The 21107-nt window shown below is 39.1% G+C and overlaps 1 protein-coding gene across 1 annotated transcript in view; it reads right to left on the reverse strand.

Moving 5' to 3' along the window:
* Positions 1-21107, reverse strand: part of lrp5 (low density lipoprotein receptor-related protein 5) — a 90992-nt gene that overhangs the window by 7581 nt on the left and 62304 nt on the right. Inside the window, exons 9-16 of the mRNA XM_051689667.1 lie at positions 12693-12909; positions 12203-12492; positions 10838-11064; positions 8870-9054; positions 8183-8506; positions 6818-7014; positions 2608-2810; positions 376-566 (exon numbers count right to left, since the gene is read on the reverse strand). Coding sequence (XP_051545627.1) covers positions 376-566; positions 2608-2810; positions 6818-7014; positions 8183-8506; positions 8870-9054; positions 10838-11064; positions 12203-12492; positions 12693-12909 — 1834 coding nt within the window. The remainder of the gene's footprint in view (positions 1-375; positions 567-2607; positions 2811-6817; positions 7015-8182; positions 8507-8869; positions 9055-10837; positions 11065-12202; positions 12493-12692; positions 12910-21107) is intronic.

Below are 21107 nucleotides of genomic sequence, written 5' to 3' on the forward strand. Positions count from 1 at the left end.
TGACGTCACCAACCCCTCGTATTTTTAAACTCCTCTCCTCCAACCACCTGGCTCTGTTCTGGTATGTAACGCCCACTTTTCATGATCCAATTCATTCCAAACCGATAAAATCAATTCATATTTTAAAATAACCTAAAATGTTTCTCATAAAATATCCCATTTCACCCAGAAACACATAAAAATAGGGAAATAACTTTGGCTGCCAACGGCATTTTATGTTGACCCAAGTTTTGAAAATAAATTTAAGTACCGGTGCATCTTATCATATCCAGTGCAAATGACTGCATTAATTAACACAGACATGCAAGTTTCAACTAAATTTACAACATATCCCATTAGATATAATATTCAAAAATGTGTTAAACTAGTATTTACCAGACAGGTCACTGCTTTCAATTCGTTTCAGGTCCGCATCAACCCAGAACAGTTTGCCCAGCTTATTGTCAAGAGCCAGCGCCACAGGTCGGATCAGGCCGGTTGTGAAGAGAGATTCACGCTCTGTCCCATCCAAAGAGGCACCTTCGATTTTAGCCGAGCGATCCTGCACCGTGGTGAAATACATGTACCTGCGGGAACAAAGATATTAAACGTAATGTGAGTTTATTTGGTTTCTAAACTACATTTTGCAAGATGTGTCAACATTTCATAAAGGTGTTCGCTGTAATTTATGTTATTGCAGTTCATTCTAAAAATGATCTGTGTGTTTGGATCAACACTCATTTGTTGGACAGTGAGAGTGCCTTTCATGGTGCCATGTTTTACAAATGTTTAGACTATATGAGAGAATTATTATACCTTTTCACACATCAAAGACACTTTAAACCCCTAATGTTATGTCTAAGGGAATTTTGCGATAACTGTCAGTGGTGGGTTTGCTCCATTGTTTTCAGTTGCTGTCTGGGAAACCCACAATTTGCATCTGCTAGCAATTTTGTTCCGCTTTGGTGATATAGATTTCTCTGCCAATATAGTACCTGAGTGTCTCCAAAAATGTAATTAAATATCACAGCAACAGTGCATACTACTTCAAAACAAAACACTGCTACTTCTCGAATATAATGTATAACATTATATTTGATATTCCCTATGCTAAGTAGGGTACAGTAGAAATTAATAACCCTCAAAATTGGTTTGGTTGACAGATTGGATCTGAAGACATCTCTTGTGAGTCAGTGCGCTATAGGGTATGTGCTCGCCAAAATCGTAGCGTATAACGTAATATAATTTCCACCTGCGACGTTAAACAAACCCTTATGTTAAATTCTTTGAGAATTCTGTTTTGATCTTTTACTACCTAAAAAGGTTGGAAAAACTGAGTGAAAACAACACTGATGAAAAAAAAAAAAAGAACTATTCAAATATGATTTTGAAGTACATTTAGAGTTGTTTGATCCAGTTGAGACACCATTTTGGATCCAGATCCGGTCCAAATGGTTTACGTTAGAGGTAAACAAACTGCTGCCGCTTTTGGCGAGGGTCAGCGCAACAATCTTGGATCACGTTATGAGGCAAAGAATCTGAGCAAATCAACGAAACGCAATCATCTATGCTCTTTAGACTAAACAGTTAATCAATTAACAAAAACAATACACAAACTATTACAGACACAGCCAAAAATGCTGATTCTATAAAGCGACATCTCATAAACAAAGAAGGATAATGAGATCAGGAATAAAATGCAAGACTGAATATAAAGGGATACACTCAGGATAAAAATATAAGCAAGTGGATTACAGAAAAACGGCAAAAAGTAGCTTGATCTCAGACGCAAAAACAAACATTACGTGTTTGTTTGTATGCCGTGATTCGTCTGTCCGGGCTCTATTATTGGAGAAGTCCCCTCCGCACCACCCAGATGAGGCTGTGAGGGTGAGACGCAAATAGAAAACCCACTGATGACGTTCTCACTAACAATGGGATACACAATTACAGAGCAGGAGGCCAACGCCTGCTCATGGTCGACCCGCTAGTGAGTGCCGCGGCCTGGGGACCACAGAGGCCCATCTGTTCCACATATTTGCCTATTGAAGAGGCATGGTTGGAATCAGAGCTTTCCAACAATACGAAAGCAATGGCGAAGTGCCCCGTCATTAGAGTTTCAGTTGTGCATTGTAATTAAAAGTCCGCCAACCATATAGCAATAAGCACTCTATCAGGTGCGTTTATGTTTATGGAACATAGCCAAACCTATAACAAAGCTAAACAAAGAAATCGGACACTGAGGTTATGGACAGAGTAAGCCAATACGCACAACAAACAACTTGCTCTGCCTCTGAAATGACACTAACATCAACTAGGCCCATCGTGCTATTGTATTATGTTAACCAATAGCCAAATAACTATTTAAGCATTGTCATAGCAAAATCACATTCAGGTCTGGCTTCATTTTTGTACAGGACAGCCACTTTTTATTTTTTTTTACCTGAAAAGTAAAACAGGTTGTGAGTGCCCTTTCATTGTGACTTTAAAGGGCAATAGCTTTCTTTGTTGGTGTAGCATATAATGTAAATTTGCCATAACGTTCTTGATTATTGTGAGACATACACACAAGCAATCTATCAAATGCACAAAATGTAAAATACTTATAAAATTCCTACTCTATCTTACCCTTTCTCTGCGTTCACTACGATAGCGCGTGGCTTGTCCACGTCATCTCGCAGGACCTCTCCAATAATGTGGCCATCCAAGCGGTGGATGTTAATGGTGTTAGTGGACTCACAGGTCCAGTAGACGGTACGGCTGTAGGGGTCCAGACTCAGGTCATGGGGCTGCTTTGAGTGGAGACCGGTTGGGGTCATAACCGTAGATGCCTGAGAAAAAAAATGTTAAAACAAAAAATCAAAACAGTAGTATTTAGATACACATACTGTAATTTATGCATTATTATAGATATATATTATTTACATAATTTAAAAAATACAGGTGACTATGTATCATGTGCTAACATATATATATATATATATATATATATAATTTATGCAATATTTTGGATATACATGATATAATTTTAAACATACTGGTGACTGTGCATCATGTGCTCACATATACAGAGAACTTTATTAGGAACACTTGTACACCTACTTACTCGTGATTATCTAATCAGCCAATCATGTGGCAGCAGTGCAATGCATAAAATCATGCAGATAAGGGTCAGGAGCTTCAGTTAATGTTCACATCAACTATTAGAATGGGGAAAATATTTATTCTCAGTGACTGAGTGTGGCATGATTGTTGGTGCCAGACGGGCTGGTTTGAGTATTTCTGTAACTTCTGATCAACTGGGATTTTCACGCACAACAAGTTTACTCAAAATGGTGCCAAAAACAAAAAACATACAGTAAGTGGCAGTTCTGCGGACGGAAACGCCTTGTTGATGAGAACGGTAAACGGAGAATGGCCAAACTTGTTCGAGCTGACAGTAAGGCTATGGTAACTCAGATAACCACTCTGTAAAATTGTAGTGAGCAGAATAGCATCTCAGGAGGCAGATGGGCTACAACATCAGAAGACCATGTCGGGCACTTTATTAGGACCACAGTGTTCCTAATAAAGTGCTAATAATTTATGCAATATTATATATATACACACACACACACACACACAGTTGTAATCAAAATTATTCAACCCCCCCTGACCAGCAATACATTCTGGTGTTGTGAATTAAAACACATCAACTAAAACAGTCAAAGTAAGTTTTTAATACACATTTGAGTGATTTTGAGAACAAAGAGTTCAGTTTACCCAAATTTTAAAATAAAAAAATAACAAATTCTCTCCACAAATGTCATGTCAAAAATATTTAACCCCCAAAGTCAATCATTTGTGGAGCATCCTTTATCCTTAATAACAGTAAATAAATGTTTCAGGTAAGTGTTGTCAGGCTTCGGACACCTCTCTATTAGAAATTGTACACATTTCTCATGAGCAAAAGCTTCCAGCTCATTGACATTCTTTGGTATCTGTGCTGCCACTGCTTCCTTGAAATCCCAACAAAGGTATGCAATGGGATTTTAATGATGGACTGAAAGGGCCATTTAAGGACGTTCCACGACCTATTCCTGAATGAGATTTTGGACAACTTGGATGTATCTTTGGTGTTATTGTCTTGCTGGAAAGTCCAGTGATCACTGAGCTCCAATTTACACACAGATGCCATCACATTTTTCATGCCAAAATGGCCTGATATCTGACAGAATCCATGGTGTCAGTCACATAGTCAGGATAGCCGTTTCCTGCAGCCGCAAAACACCCCCATAACAGGACTGACCCACCTCCATGCTTGACTGTGGGGATGGCGTCGTTCTTGTCATCACCTCGTCATCTTACTCCAGACGTACTGCTGACCCATGGGTCTAAAACTCGTTTTCAGTTTAGTGTCATACATCTATAAAACCTTCTTCCAGGACTCCACAGGTCTTTCCTAATTACTTCTTAAATATTCAAGTCAACATTTCCCTTGGTGAAGTTTTGCTTTCTTCCACACCCCAAGAAGGTTGCTGTTGTACCATATTTAAAAAATATATGAATGGTGCTGCCAACTTTGTCTATTGGAAATTGAAGTGCCTTGGAAATGTACTTTTAGCCATGACCTTTCTTGTGTAATGAAATAATCTCCTCTATTAGCTTTTGAGACAGCTTATTTTTAAATTGCATTTTTTGCACAGAAATACATTTTTGCTTGCAATGCTAAACTTACATTTTAAAACTTAAATAAGTGCCATTGCAGATTGATGATTTAATTTTGTTTTAAAACAATTACTTGTGTAGCCATACATATTTAAGAAACAGCTACATGCAATAGGGGTTGGATAATAATGACATGGCTGTATTTTTAAAAAATCCTGCTATTTAGAAATATTAGGTTATATATTCACACTATGACTTTGAATGCGTCACTCAACTGATATAAAGTTTAAAAATTCATCAAAAAAGCTTACCATGGTAAATCCTTACTGTCTTGGGGGGTTGAATAATTTCAATTGCAACTATATATATATACACATACATACATACACACACATTACACCGTGTAACAAATGTTTTTTGTTTTTTTTTGGTTCCTGGATAGTAAGTGTTATTTCCTAATTGCTTATGCCTCAAAAGTATAGAAAATGGCTATTATTCCCCACAAACATTGCTTTTGTGACCAGGACAGTGATATTTTGAAATTTATCTATTTTCCAGAACATTCCAGATAGATTCAGTGCTGAGTAAACTTGGAGTAACTTCTAGAACTTTCTAGAACTTTCCAGTAATATAAATAGTAGTATAAATACAGGGGCCTTAAGCCCACCAGTTCAGTTTAGTTCCAGCTGCCTAAGTGGATACATATCTGCATTTTTTCTGAGATGGCATCAAGAGGCTGCAAGCATCCGGCAGACACATTTTGCTATGTCTGTGGCCAATTTATCAAGACAAGAGCGAAAAAGTACTCCGTGGAAGCATCTGCTAAGATGTGTGAGGCCTACAAGGCATATTTCGGCATGCCTGTCGGGGATCAAGACAAACCCTGGGCACCTCATTTCACCTGCGAGCACTGCAAAAAACTCCGGAAGGAAAGATGGACAATTGTTGCTTGGAATTTTATGTTATAAAATTTGTTAATTTTTTAAATTGTAAAAGTTTTTAATTTAAAAAAAAATTTTGGGACGCCTTTGGGACAGCAGGGAGACCAAGGCACATTACCACAGGCGGGACTGGCCACAGCGGACTGAGTTCTCTGTGGGGAGGAACAACGTTAAGTGGGAGCCACTGGTGGACCTCCGGAAGGTGCTGATGCCACCACTGCACATCAAACTGGGCCTTATGAAACAATCTGTCAGAGCTCTAGATAAGGAGTCGGCAGCCTTCAAGTACCTTCAAGACTTCTTCCCTAAGCTGTCTAAGGCAAAGGTCAAAGTCGGTGTCTTCGTCGGACAACAGATAAAGAAGATCCTGGAGTGTGATGAATTCCCCAAGAAGCTCACTAGTAAGGAGAAAGCGGCTTGGAACAGCTTTGTCGCAGTGATTCGGGACTTCCTGGACAATTACAAGGCTGAAAATGATGTGTAGCTGGTTGAGACTTGAGGACTACGGCACAATGGGCTGTAGGATGTCCCTCAAAGTCCATATCCTTGATGCTCATCTTGATAAATTCAAGGAGAACATGGGAGCACACGAGGAGCAAGGCGAGCGCTTCCATCAGGATATACTGGACTTTGAAAGCCGCTACCAAGGACAGTATAACAAGAACATGATGGGAGACTACATTTGGGGGCTGATTCATGAAAGTGGTTTACAGTATAATCGTAAATCCCGAAAAACTACTCACTTCTAAATCTTTTGTATTCATTTTTGTTTTACTTTAGTATAAATACATGTTAATTTGGATTCATATGTTGTTTTTTTCTGACTTTATATGAACGAAAAGACACAAATTCACCCGTATTTTTAAAAATATCACTGTCCTGGTCACAAAAGCAAAGTTTGTGGGGAATAATAGCCATTTTCTATACTTCTGAGGCATAAGCAATTAGGAAATAACACTTACAACCCAGGAACAAAAATTGTGTTACATAGTGTTATTTATATAATTTTAAACATAATGCGACTTTGCATCATGTGTTAACATATATACACAAACATACATTATAATGAATATGAATAATTAATCACTCTAAGCATATAATACAATTAAAATATATTTACAAAAAATTTTTACACAGTAACTATGCTAATTTGGCTGGCCAATCAAAAACCTTTGAATTTTTTCAGATTAAATTTCGTAGTTACAGATGTTACTGCAAATTTACAGTGTAGTTTTGTTTTTAACAGTGACCTGTGTGCCGTCGTCTCGGGCCCTGCGGATGTTCTGTCGGCCATCCACCCAGTAGACCAAGCGCTCCAGAGGGTCGAAGCTGATGGCTCGCAGATTCTTCATGACGTGGATGGGCAAAATCATGTCTGGACTCTGTTCTCCCAGGACCACTCGACTGATGGAGCTCTTTTGACTGAAGAGCAGGAAGCTAGAGGGCGCTGTTAAGCAAAGCAGCAAGAGGGTGAGAATCAGGGATGGAAACTTACTTCATACTGCACAGTATACACTGCTTACCATCTTAGCCATTTAGCATTTTTAGTTCAAAATGTCTTGACTTTTGGCATCCTGATAAAATAATGAATCAAAATAAAGACTTTAAAACTTCTGTAAACATTTTGGGTTATTTGTCACACTGGGAATGGAAGATAAAGTCATGCTACACAGCAATCTGTGCAGTATGCTCTGTTGTATACTGCGCATTCTGACAAATATACTTGTTCATTAGGGTATTCCTAGAATACAGAAAATGTGCATAATCTGTCCAGTATACATACTAATTACTACAGCAATATTAAGAGAAGTATGTTAGTATGCTATTCCAAACATAGCCAGAGTTAGACAAGCAAAGGTCAGCAATGGATGTTCTGATGCCAGCTCCATTCCTCTTATGTGAAGGTGCAGATCATGACTAACAGCTAATGCAATCATCCAAACTAAGTGCAATCAGGCTTTCCCTCAAGGCCATGGAGGAATGAAGAAACGAGAGGGAGTTTTAAAGAAGGAACATACTAGTGTTGCCAAGACCTCTGTAACCTTGGCCAAATGCTCTCAACGTACTCCCTGGCTCGCACTTTTAATCCAAGTTCTGTAATTTTTAAGCTTATAAGGAATTAAATGCATATGCCTGAGTTTTGCATGGCCGGTAGCCATTGTTTTCTAATGGAGTTTCAATCTGCCAATTACATCCTTAAAGGCTATGACTCACTTTAATGTCAGTAAAACCCAATGAACTTTATGGCTGAGGGGCCATAGATTACATTGCCTATAATGTCTGCTGAAGTCTGAAAACAATGCATTTTATTCAAGAAATAGTAAAACATATTTAATCAAGCAATATAACACAAGGAAGAGTATTTTAACAAGAAGAGAACAACAATTCTATAAATAAGAAGTTAATATTGAGCAGCTGGCATTTCAGACACAATATGGCCAGCTATTTTGTTTAATTTTGGACCGCCAACTAAACTAATTTGAAAAAGGGCCAAAGAAGGACCAAGCGTTGCGATACAATGAAGCAAACCACAGAACTGGAATTTTACATATCAAAACTCCTTGAGCCCAACATCCCACATGCTCCCTCCAAAATGCCTGTGCACCAATACTCACAGCTGCAGTTGCGTCCGTTTGCCTCTAGGGTGTAGTGAGAAGCACAGCGACACTGGGCTCCAGAGGGTGACGCCAGGCAGAGATGAGCACAGTTGCCATTGTTCTGCGAACACTCATTGGCGCCATCTTGTCTGGAGGAGTGGAAAACCAGGATATCCATTACGTATTCCAGGTTTCCCTGCACCACTGTGCGGTTCAGCCCAGTACGCTTGTCCGCCCGCTCAATACTGCGCAGGTTCCAATCTGTCCAGTAGATGTAGTCACGATATTGGGTGAGACCAAACGGATTGGGAAGATCGTCGGCCACTATTTCCCTCTGCAAACCTGAGGACGTTTAGCAACCTTTTAGTTTATTACAAGAGGTTGGGTCGTTTAATATTGTAACACAAAGCTATTTCATTTCAATTTATGCATTTGGCAGGTGTTAAAAAGCCAGAAGCACCACAATGAATAGAACAGAATGCAGGTGTCTCGAGACACATTTTTTCAAATTAAATGTTCTTGCTGTCAAAAAAGCCCAAAATCGCTAGCGCAATGCTCTGCCAATTGAGCTACACCTGAATAATCTGATGATTATGATGATAAATAAATGTATTTGGATTTCCAGCAATTTATGAGGCATTCATGATTAATCATATTAAGGTTTTCAAAACCTTGGACAGAATCACAATTCAAACAGTTTGCTACCTTGCATGTTTGTAGACTCGATCATGCAGGTGTCCAGGTCTGTCCAGTAGAGCCGGTGGTCGATGTAGTCGATTGTGAGTCCATTGGCTCGGCCCACTTTGTCTACCAAAGTTACGATATTACTTCCGTCCATGTATGCACGAGCTATCCTGGGACGACCTCCCCATTCAGTCCAGTACATGTACCTGCAGACCCATATCATTACAACAGATTACTTGACCCCACATCAAACAAAAACTATTTGTATTTATTAATCAGGGACAATAAATGTGCCAGATTTATATATATATATAAAAGACAAATGTTCATCTCACGTCCTTGGGCAGGTTGTTTAAAAGAAAACTCTGAATCAAAGAAAAACATTCTATACACCATAATTACTTAAAAAATATCACCAAATATTTACATATTTGTATTAATATGTATTAATAATAAATATGTATGTAATTATTTGATTTATTATTATTACATTTTTTCAGTGTAATATATTTAATTGTATTATTCAATTTTAAAATACACAAATTAGCATTATAAACAAATGTTATTTATTATTAAAGATTTTTAAAAGATTTCAGTTATTTGATGTAGTTATTAATATTTTTAAATAAATGCTTATACTAATAGTACATAATATTTTTGATTGATTAATTACTGTTTATTATTTGATTTTAAAATACACAAATTAGCATAACACTAAATTAATTGTTTTAAATATTGAAAAGAATTTGTAAATCAATATTTACGTTACTGTTTTATTTATTAACTTATGTTTATTAAGTAAATACATATTATTATTAATAGTACATACTGTATTTATTTGATTTTTTTATTACTCATGTTAGCATAAACTAATTTTATTTAAGAAATAGCACCTTTTTAATGGATATTGAAATTATTATTTTATTTATAAAGTTATTACTATTAAATAAATAAGCACATATGTAAGGGCTGTTAAACACTACAGATATTACTCTTTCCTCCAATTGGGCAAGCAAGATTTGAAAAGAATGTCTATCTACTCTCTCAACCCGTTCATTTACACCTCTGGGCTAAGTCAACACCTCTCAGTGTTAAGGTGAGAAGAGACAATGCAGAAGAATGTGTTGGCTAATAGAGACAGCCGTTCTTCAGAAGCCACAGGAATGCCTTCTGGGTGCTGGAGGACATGACTTCACTCCTGTGAGCCACATACAGGGACTGTGGCATGTTGCCACTTGTCTTCTGCCACACATACAACTTGATGCCCTTAGGGAGTGCTGTAATACCAATGACTGAGTGTGGGTTTGAGTGTGTGAGTATGCATGGGTTTTATGCGCCTATCAGATATTAAAAGTAGTGGTAATTATCGATTAGAGAAATTATCGGGTTACGGAACTTTAGAGGCATATGGTTAACCAAAACACGAGATGGGGTGCACTACACTGCATGTACAAGATGGCATATGCTAGGTTAGAAATAATGTGCTATACATTTAAAAGGCACAGGATAGCTGAAATACTTGGAGCTGAGGCCTAGCAGTTAGCACATGTGCTCTAAGCATTCTGAGCCATGGTGCTTGTGCTGGAAATGCAGGCTTGAATCTGACTTGCATTGTGTCTTGATTCTTCTGACATTATTTCCTGTCATCTTTCTATGTTTGTTATCAATAAACTGTCAAAGCCCCTAATACAATAATAAAAAAAGCAGTGGTTTACAGGTCTTGGCTGGTTTAGATGGTCTCCCAGTCTGACCAGCAGACAAGTGCACTCAACCTTTAAAAAACCATCAAACTAGACCAGCCTGACCAGTGAAAACAAGCTTATTGGCCAGCTAACACCACCATACCACCTTATTTTGGTTCAAGATGGTTTTACAGCAGGCAAGTATAGCTAAAATAAATATCTCCTGCACCAATAAGTAATTTGTTAAATTGAAAATATAAGATTAGTTGAGAAGGCATGTAATACACTGAGAAGCCAGTGGTCCTACCCATTAGCTGGGTCCAGAGCAAGAGAGCGTGGGTTGTCCAGATCTTTGCACACCAGCACTTGTCGGTACTGGCCATCCAGGCGAGCCACCTCAATGCGGTTGGTGCCAGTGTCGGCCCAGTAGAGGTTTCGACCCATCCAGTCCACGGCCATGCCCTCAGGATAGTCCAAACCAAACTCAATCACTGGTTCAACAAAACTGCCATTCATGAAGGCTCTGCTTATAGTCTACAAGAAAAGCAATCAAGTAAGCAACAAAATGCTAATGCAAAAACCATTAGTCCCCATTAAATGGCTTGACGAGAACAGTTTTCTTTTCAGTGTTGATGTAATTCCTATCTTCCTATCAGAGGCAAGTGGTATAAGTTCTAGAGTGCATGTGATTGGACAAATAACTGGGCATGCCCCTGAGTGCAAGATGAGTCATCAAAAATCTGGGTCAGTTTTCCCAGAAGAGAAAGACTGTACATATTAAATGCATATACAGTATATGCAAAACATTTATTTTGTGAACTTTTAAGAGTACACTAGCATATACTGTTGATGGCCTCAAAGCTAACACATGGACTAAAAGACACAAAACTCCATTAGGTCTTTAATGCTGCTTCATAACAGACAATTCACTGTAAAACATGATATTTTTAAAGATTCTCTAGCGTTTTGAGTGGCTAAATGGCCACACGATACTTGCAGAATCTCACTTAAAAAGCATTCTGGTTGACTCCTTTAAACTTTTTCGAGCTATTGAGCTAGAGCTATTGAGATCAAGTATGTTGGACTTTGCAGCATATATTCGAATCTACTAGAAGACAGTGGAATCTTTTTTATTGATGTTTTACATCTGAGCCCAACAGCTGCTTTGGGTTAGACGCTGATGGCATTGCTTTATCATCCAATCCGGAAGTAAAACTCGGTGATTCAAATTTTTGTGAACCCCAGTTCATTCACACGAGTAATTCTGAAAATAAAAACCTGAAAGTGTAGTGTGCAATCTCTTTGGTGTTTCTCCTATTCCAGCTAAAAATGAACTGTTCTCCAAAAAATTTAAATACATTTACTTTCTTCAGTAGAACACAAAAGAAGTTATAAAAAAACCAACAGAGTGAGTTGGGGGCAGGACTATTTGAATGACCAATGAAATGTTTGGGGAAACCTGGGAAGACTGTTTGACAACAATCATTATTTTGGTAATTCAATTTGGTGACACTAGAGGCACAGAAAGCACTTAGTTCAGCTTTAAACAATCATATACAGTTTTTGAAATGTCTAAAGCAATCACAATCACAACTTCCTAAAAAAGCTTTTATGAAAAAACAAAACACACACACACACACACACACACACACACGTACATCTCATTTTGTACCTTAGTGCTGACATCAGTCCAGTAGATTCTGTTCTCTAAAACGTCAAAGTCAAGTGCAGAGGCCTCCTTGACCCCAGTGAGCGGAATGGGCACATCGTTGCTGTTGGTGCCCAGCGAGATGCTGCGGATGTCAGCGCGGTTGGTGAAGAGCAGGAAGGCCTCTGGCACCACACACGTCCTTAAATCACTCAGAAGCTCTAGGCCCATTGGGCAGGCGCAGCTCAGACCTTGAGGTCGATGGAAACACAGATGACTGCAGCCGCCATTGTTTTCTGCACAGCCATTGGTGCCTGAAAACACACAAAAGCCATAAACGTATCAGCTTTATGGACAGGCACTGACCTCATAGCCTTATAATCAGGCCTAGATTGAATCTGGAGACTTGTTTTCACATTCTCTTTGCTAATTTGGGGGGGGGGGGGATTTACAGAATGGATTTACACCATTACACAAGGTTAGGTTTAACAGATCTGAAAGTAAATGATCTTACCAGAAGTTTCTGTGACTTTCGTGGCTTTGAGACCCATGAGGTCAGGAAGCTGCTCGACGATGACCTCACGGGTGGCGTTGGTGATGTGAACTCTTTCTATGCTCCTCCTCTGCCAGTCTGTCCAGTAGATATATTCTCCCAGCAGCGTAAAGCCAAAGATATGAGGCAGTTTGTCCTCTAGAATGGTCATCCTATTAGTGCCATCTACATGTATTACCTGTGAATAAAATGGGAATGCTATGAGGGCTGGGTAAAAACAGAAACGATGTGCAAAACTACATATTTAAAAAATCTAAGTCAGTGGGTTGCCTGACTAGTCAGTGGGTTGCCTGAATGACAAATTGACTACGAAAACCCTCAATAATTAGGGTCTTTTTGAGTTTACCTGATTGCAAGATGCATTTCTTAGGAGGTGTGAACATAAGACATGTTCTTGCATACAAATCAGTTAAGGGTTGGGGTATACTTTGTTTTTCCGCTTGGCATTACGCCTGACGCACAGTCAAGTGCTCAGCCTTTCAAAGTATACTCAGACACGTTCAACGCATGTACACTGCGACTGCTTTGTGATACTCTTTCGTACATTAAACGGCAGGTGCAAGCGTAGATGACACGTACTGTCCGTGTGTCTAGAAAAACAGGGCAGCAAGAGCACTGTACACGAGACGTAGCGGCATGCAGAAAGCCAAAAAATACTTTAATCTTTAGATAGAGCACAAATTAATGGAACAGAATGCAGTTTAAAAGTTGAACTATTTTTTGCTATAAAAGCTGTCTACACTGCACAATGAAAAAAGAATGACGTAACAGCCAAATACATCCCATCTGAATGTGTATGGCCATACTGGCGGAGGTGGATTTAAAGACGCAACTTACCGAGAGTTACCGCGGGAACTGTCTAACAGCCAAATCAAAACACACTGAAGGTACTTAAATAAAAATAACAAAACGTACATTTACATTTATGCATTTGGCAAACATTTTTATCCAAAGCGACTTACATTGCACTTATTACAGTGACATTCCCCCACCCCCGGAGCAACTTGGAGTTGAGTGCCTTGCTCAAGGACACAATGGTGGTGGCTGTGGGAATCGAACCGGCAACCTTCTGCTTACCAGTTCTGTGCTTTAGCCCACTACGCCACCACCACTCAACGTAAATGTAAACTGTCGTGACCCACACCTAACAGAAATACACATTAACAAACATTCAGCAAAAGCACAAATACACATCTACATCCTGATCGCATCTATTTTGTATTTATAGCATAAATTATTGACTTTCATAGGTGGTCAGATCAAATAATTGTAATTAACAGCCCAAAACAGGAAACAAATGGCAAATGAGCAAATCAGCCTGGATCTGTTTATGCTCTCCAAACAGATGTACACCACATGCACCATTGGACACCACTGGATCTACAAATGTTCAGATATTTGAACTGCCATAATTGCAGTATCCTAATCCAAACCAGCTAGGATTTCCCAATTGTGGAAAAAAGCAACAAAATATGAAACTGCCAGAAGTGTAGCTATTTTAAGTCATTACAGAGTATGCAAGCTCGAGCATGACTTTGAATCTTTCCGTTTAAAATGAAGAGTTTTTTTCACTAAAGGAAGGCTACACAATAATCCAGCGAAGTATATCATATCTGAATGAGTGAACGTGACAAAATAAGGGTAGCAATACAGGAGGAAAATAAAGCAAACTGATATAGGGAGTGGAGCCAGGACATGCCTGAGTCTTAAAAAAAAGAAAGAGAGAGAAAGAGAGAGATGGAGTGAGTGACAGACAAGAGGTTGAAACCAAGTGGGTTGCTGGGAAATGGGTTTGTTTCTGAAAAGGTTGCAATTACCGTTTCTGGAAACAGTCCTGACATTACTATTTCTCAAAACACGCCTCTAGAAATAGACAGCTTTCCATTTTTCACATTTGGCGAATGGGTGTCAGTTGCAGTAAATGCTACCCATCTAATAAAATACATTCTGGAAAAAGCTGGAAACCAGCGAAAAAATAAAATGTAAAACCTCAAAAGAGAGCTACCAGCTTCGTTCAACCAAATTACAAAGGCCTGCAACTGATCAACATCAGATTGGGCTCAAATGGGCGCCAAATGGGTTTTCGATTGGTGTCTTTTTCCAGTATTCCACAGCAATTCTGACTCTGAATTCTAATGGGATGTCCCACATTTGAAGCTTTTGTAAAATGCAGATAAATGCAAACATATGACAGCACATTCAATATTAATGTGGGAAGCTGCTATGATGCTTGGCAATCGTAAACAGCCTACATTTTGACTTATGAACTACAATATTACTTGGCAGAAGAACTGTTTAATCTGATTATTACTATTAATAAATGTAACTATTTATTGAACAGTGGTGTCTTCCACCATATTTAACCCTCCTGAAAAAACAGCTTAAAAGCAACCTAAGCTGGTTTGGTTGTCTCCAAGCCTGGTCAAGCTGGTGTACAGCTGGTTTAGCAGACAACTGCACAAAACCTCGTTAAATCAGCAAATCAGACCAGCACTACCAGACTGGGGGAGACTAGTAGACCATCTTAGGCTGTTTTAAGCAGTTTTTTTTTTTTTCAGTATGAAAAAGTAATAAGCCACTCAAGGCTGTGTGGTAGTGATTTTACCACAGTAAAATACTCCTTGCTCATGGTAATATCACTAATGCACAGCCTCAAGTGGCTTATTGCTTTATTTCACCACTTTCAGTGAAGTTTTTTAAGATAAGAGCATTGCTGGTTTATTTCTTCTGTGTAATGCATACACAAGTCACCATGAAGTCATTACTGGAAAGCATCCATGTTTTTTATGCTGCAAAAGCCGTTGGGAGATTTTGACACTCTATACCTGTGCAATTAGAAACTAAGAAATGCATAAGGATTCAGTGTTTTTTTTTGTTGTTTTTTTTTTTACTATTTTAACTGCCTGCAGCCATATGTCTTTGTTTGCTGAATGGAATCCATGACAGTGTATTCAATCATGTGCTCTCCATGAATGATGAATGAGATTATAAACGCTCAAATGAGCAGGTCAAGACTGAGTGGCAGGCGTATTAATGCAGCATATTGTTTCTGGGTAAAGTAGCTCTTTAAACAAAGACTTCCTTTGCGCTGTCGTTCCCAACCCCAAGTCCTTCCTGTGTGGACTGGTTGGGGTGGTGGTGGTGGGGGGTTACTGGGGCGGTTGCCAGCAACTGCCTGAGAGGGGTGTCCACCTGATTTATTTCTGTAATTTAGGCCTGTGCTTCCTATAGCCTGCGGAGTGGCGAAAAAAGTATGCAAAGAAAGTATGAAGAAACAGAAAAAGAAATAAGGGCACATTATTTTAAATTAGCACCTTCCTAGTTAAGTATCTTCAAGAATGTAGAATAGGGGTCGGCAACATTTTTGACATGGAGTGCCATTTTTTATTTTCCTGGTCAATGGCTGTGTTAACGCCCCCACCCCCCTCAAATTTGAGTCCATTTGTGAAAAGTCTCTATTTTGCATTTTTCTATTTTAATGGTTTATTTTTCATTACAAATGATATATCAGCATAACAGTTTGAGTGAAAAATTTGAGCAAAACATGCATGTAAAAAATCTTGCATGTGAATTTTCACAGAGCATCTTGTGAAAGTGCTTTAATGAAAGAAAACTTGTCCTTTTGTACAAAATGAGTTAACAGTTAATGTCACAAATTTGCTTATTTTAGTACTGATCACAAAATTGTGTGGAATCTTAAATATTTCTTATATTATGTCATACATTTTTCAAAATCACACAGAGGGGTAATCACTAGCATGCAAGCAACAGCGAGAGGAGCAGTCTATTTTATTTATAAGAAGTTTTTCGCACATGCATTCCAATCTACATCTTGATGTAATCCCACCTCACGATCATGCAGCGTGTTTTCATCAGCTGAATGGGAGGCTAAACACTATTTAAGTGTGACGAGACTTGCGCTGCGCATGCAAGCCATTCATGCATCACAATCCGATCAACTATTTAGCCTTTGCAACTCCAAAATCCTAAAACTTTATTTCCAGCTTTAATTTATATTTTGAATAGACTCAGATTTTTGAACCCCACGATGTGGGTTTATGTTTTCTGTAATTTTGAGTGTGACTATGGTTTAAGGAGGGTGTACCTGTATGCTGGGTTGGAAATCTCAAGAATTAATAGTGGTGTTTTCCTTACTACATGACGTGTTGTTCTAAATTCAAAAAGAAACAAATGAAATACGGAATGTAGGCTGTCATCCGCAAAGCCTGACCGTAGCAAAGCGGGCACGTTTACTCGCACGATGAACCGACCGTGAAGCGCTGTTGGCTCGTGATGCGTGAATGGCTTGCACGTGCTGCACAAGTCTGTTGGGTATACTGCAGTCTTGTCACATTGTAACTTTTTGTTTAGCCTCCCATTCAGCTCATGAAAACACGCTGCGTGATCATGAGGAAGGTTTACATCAAGATGTAGATTGGAATGCAATGCTGGCACACGTGCCATAGGTTGCCAACCCCTGGTCTAGAAGAATTTTATGGGGAATTGGGGAGGAAACTGGTACATACACCTCTGAGGCGGAAAAGTGATTAGGCAAATGCTACGTTTGGAATAGCATACTACCATACTACTTGCACTGTTTTAGCAGTATGTATATATATGCTTTAGACATATATGACAGAAGTAGTAAGAGTAGTATGGGTAGTATACCACCAGCCAATGTCTTTGAAAGATATAGTGGATTTGGATGGCTTGTTGGGTGTTTTAGCGCTGGACCCAGACGACTTGGAGGCTTGAGGAGAAGGGCAGGGATGGGAAATATGTTTAAGCTGTTGTGAAAGCCTCCTCTTTCCTCAAAGTCTGAGACAGCGGAGGCGCTGACGCTCTGGAGAAATACTAACAGACACAGACAGTGGGTTGAAACCACAATGGTGCATATTTCTTACACTCCTTCTAACACATAGATGTCTCAAGGGCTTAAACTGGGTGCCTGCTTGAGGGCTACAGATTTTTCTCAACCCTGGAGAAAGGTTAGGAGCCTACACACTAATTCATTATCTAACAAACCATGATAAGCTGGGCCAGTACATACATAGAAAGTACCATGGTATTACAATGGGTTTTTAGACACTACCATGAGGGTAAAAAATGGTTTTCGCTGAAGAACCTTAGAAAAATATTACTCTTGTCAATAAAGTACCTTGGAGTATAATGCAAACACCAAGGCATATATCAAAGTACCATGGTATTACCATCAGATACCAGCATGCACCATGGTACCATCTGTCAAAGTACTCGTTTTGTTAGGGATGTGATAATAACATGCGTTTCAAGCTGCCTCCTGTCTCCAAAAATGGTCGCAACAGGGTTTTCAACAGAGGGGCCCCTGACTACAAAAGTGTTTGGTTTTTCCCACCTCCTTCACACAGTATGGTAAAGTCGCTGTACCACAATGACGAAGAGCGTTGGGGGGTGACGTGCCACATGACGTGAAAAAAAAAACAAAAAAAAAACAAAAGAGTGCTTCTATAGCACCAATGCCAAGTTGAAAAACTTAACAGGCTTGTGGACCTTGCACCTTGGCCTCTTGCGTGGTATTCTACGTATCAAACAATTCTATGTCAAGTTCCTGCTGACAAAAAAAGCAGCTTAAACCAACGCAGGGTCATTCTGGTCTATTTTGCTGATTTAAAGGGATTTAGGCACGTTCAGCAGGTCAGGAAAAGAGACCATCTGGCCGCCCAGCAAAAACAGCTAAGACCAGTTTGGCCAGGTATGGAGACCAACTTAAACCATCTAACATCAGCTTGGTCAGGCTGGGGGACCAGCATAAGCCAGCTAAGACCAGCTTGGCCAGGCTGGGAGACCAGTTTAAACCAGCTAAGACCAGCAAACCATCTTAGGCTGGTTCAAGATGGGGCTTTTTTCAGCAGGGGTATCAGAGATTTTCTTGTCAGCTTGGGAATGTAAACACTCAAAAACTTCAAAGGTCAATTACAACTAGAACGTTTGCACTCAAATCTGCCCAACACATTTTGCGTTATTCTAGCGCAGTTAAAAGTGCTGAAATTTGTGAAGGATATGGATACAGTTTATACAGTCTTAAACATGCAATGTATTCTTTTCTCAAACTTTCTTCTGGAAAAAAATAAAAAAAAATAAAAATAAAAAAAAGGGATTTGGACCAATGTTTCCATGGCTGCCTTAGAGTGAGGTAGGAATTCTTTCCACTTGTGTAACCAGGAGTTTTATTGGATGGCATACCTTGACGACATCTGTTTCCCCTTTTCTGCTTAGTGTTGGACATTGTTCCTCTTGCACTGACCCCTCCTGTCCACTCCACCACTGCATTTCAGCAGCATTCTTTAAATCGAGTTCTATGAAATTGGACTTGCTTGGTTGTTTCAGGGGGACTTCAGTGAAAAGGAAAGGGTGGAGTGCTACAAAGCGGATTCTTTGTCTCGAAACTTTGCTGACGTGTCACAAAAGTGCATAGAGTGGCCCCAAAACATCCCTTCCAGTGTCCAAATATTTTTTGGGGCCATGTTCGCTTCACATTTTGGCTTTGCTCTCCTTTGCTTTGTCAAGAGATTAATTTGCAGATTATCAATTTTAAGACCTCAAGATTCCAGCAAGGTCTCTCCAGGTTAAGTCTTTTTACTGGCGTATGGAAAGGGGGGATGGGAGAGTAAAATGAGGGGAAACCGAGGGGGGAAGGTGAGGCCCATAGAAACGCATGGTTGCCAATGCACAGAGAGGCCTCTGTGTGTTTAAGGAGCGGGCAGCTGCCGAACCCCAGCAAACCAGAGCAGGTCTCGGAGGTCAAGCAAACACACAATAGCAAACTTTGAGGGAACTGCAGACCCACACTTTAGATTCTTTGATAAAATCCAGCAGAATAAGTAACCATAGTTCCACCAATATATGAGTTACTACTTATGAGTCAGTACATTTACATGCGCAATAATAATCACCCTACAGCGTGCTTTTGCGCAGTCGAGTTATGGTATTCATCTGTCTGACAAAGTGTATATGACACAATACGTAATCGAATATTTGAAGGACACCAGATATGCAGGGTTTAATCTGTCCACATCACCTCTGTCTTTCCGAAGACGCACACAATGCAGAGACCAGTTGTGATCCGATTATCGTGCACATGCTGGACGAAGCTTAGCTTAAATCTCATTATTTATGCCTGTTATTCTGACTTCGCAAAAATCGGATTTCCTATGGACTGAAGCGTTCACATAACATTTTAAAAAGATGAATTATTGTTTTAGTTAGAATGAAATCAAACTTCTAAAGTGCATGTAAATGCACTGACTGATATATCGACCAGTCCGATTAATCAGCTGATATTTGGCCGTTTTGAGATTATCGGCATGTTGCCCATTTGGCCAAGCAACAAACACAGTATTTCATTTGTGTAACCATACTAAAATCAACCAACAGATTACGGATGGGCTAAAATAATATATTGAAATATACTGGTAGAAATGTCACAAAAAAATCTGTTTTCATGTTTCATGTTGTAGTGAATGTAGTAAATATTGTAAAAAGTGTTCATTTCATTTCATCATTTTTGGGTACATCTACTGTAATAATGATAATTGGCATTATATCGATCATCCTGCTCTCTAGATATCGCTAATAGTACCAGCCATAAAAATATCCTTGAGGTAATTTCTATTTCATAAAATGTTCTGTTTTTTAACACAGCTAGATTTACGAGCCAGCTACTAAATTGTAGCACAAAAACATGCACTTTGATGGTCCCTCTGTCAACAGGGGTCTTTCTCCTTGCATAAAAAAATGCTATTCAATTTTTATAGAGACAATTAGACATGGCTATCGAAACTGAAAGAGGGTGTGTCTTCTTTCTCTTTGGCTGTCCGTTTTCCGCTTCACTGAGAAATATGCCTTGAGAATACAGAGTACAAACCCTATTTTTAATGAGGGAGAACACAACAAAATGTACAAAAGAAAGCCCTGAAAAAGTCTCATCAATTTTGACAAAAGTCAAGACACTGTGGGCATTTATCAAAGCCAGATTGTTAAAAGTGTCCCAGCACCAGGGTGCCAAGCAAATTCAATATAAAGGCAAGCGAGGTGACCGCATGGCCTCCTTAAACATAGAGCTGAGGCAAAAGAGAAAGAGAGAGACAACAGACACAACTAAATGAAGGCTGAGCTAATCAAAATAGCATTTATCTCTATAGAAAAGAGATGTCAAAACTCATAAAGGTTAACGTTCACAAGCTGTTTTATGAATCGTGTTTGCTTTCTGTATTTTTCAATGTGTGGTTGTGCAATTTAGAACATTAAGTGTCCAAAAATATTTTGGGGCCCACTCTATATTGCTGAATTAATTTGTTTTGGACTTACCTCATCATGTATGTGGAATTAATGTGCATG

Source organism: Myxocyprinus asiaticus, chromosome 46 (assembly GCF_019703515.2).
Source record: "Myxocyprinus asiaticus isolate MX2 ecotype Aquarium Trade chromosome 46, UBuf_Myxa_2, whole genome shotgun sequence".
Classification (NCBI taxonomy): domain Eukaryota; kingdom Metazoa; phylum Chordata; class Actinopteri; order Cypriniformes; family Catostomidae; genus Myxocyprinus; species Myxocyprinus asiaticus.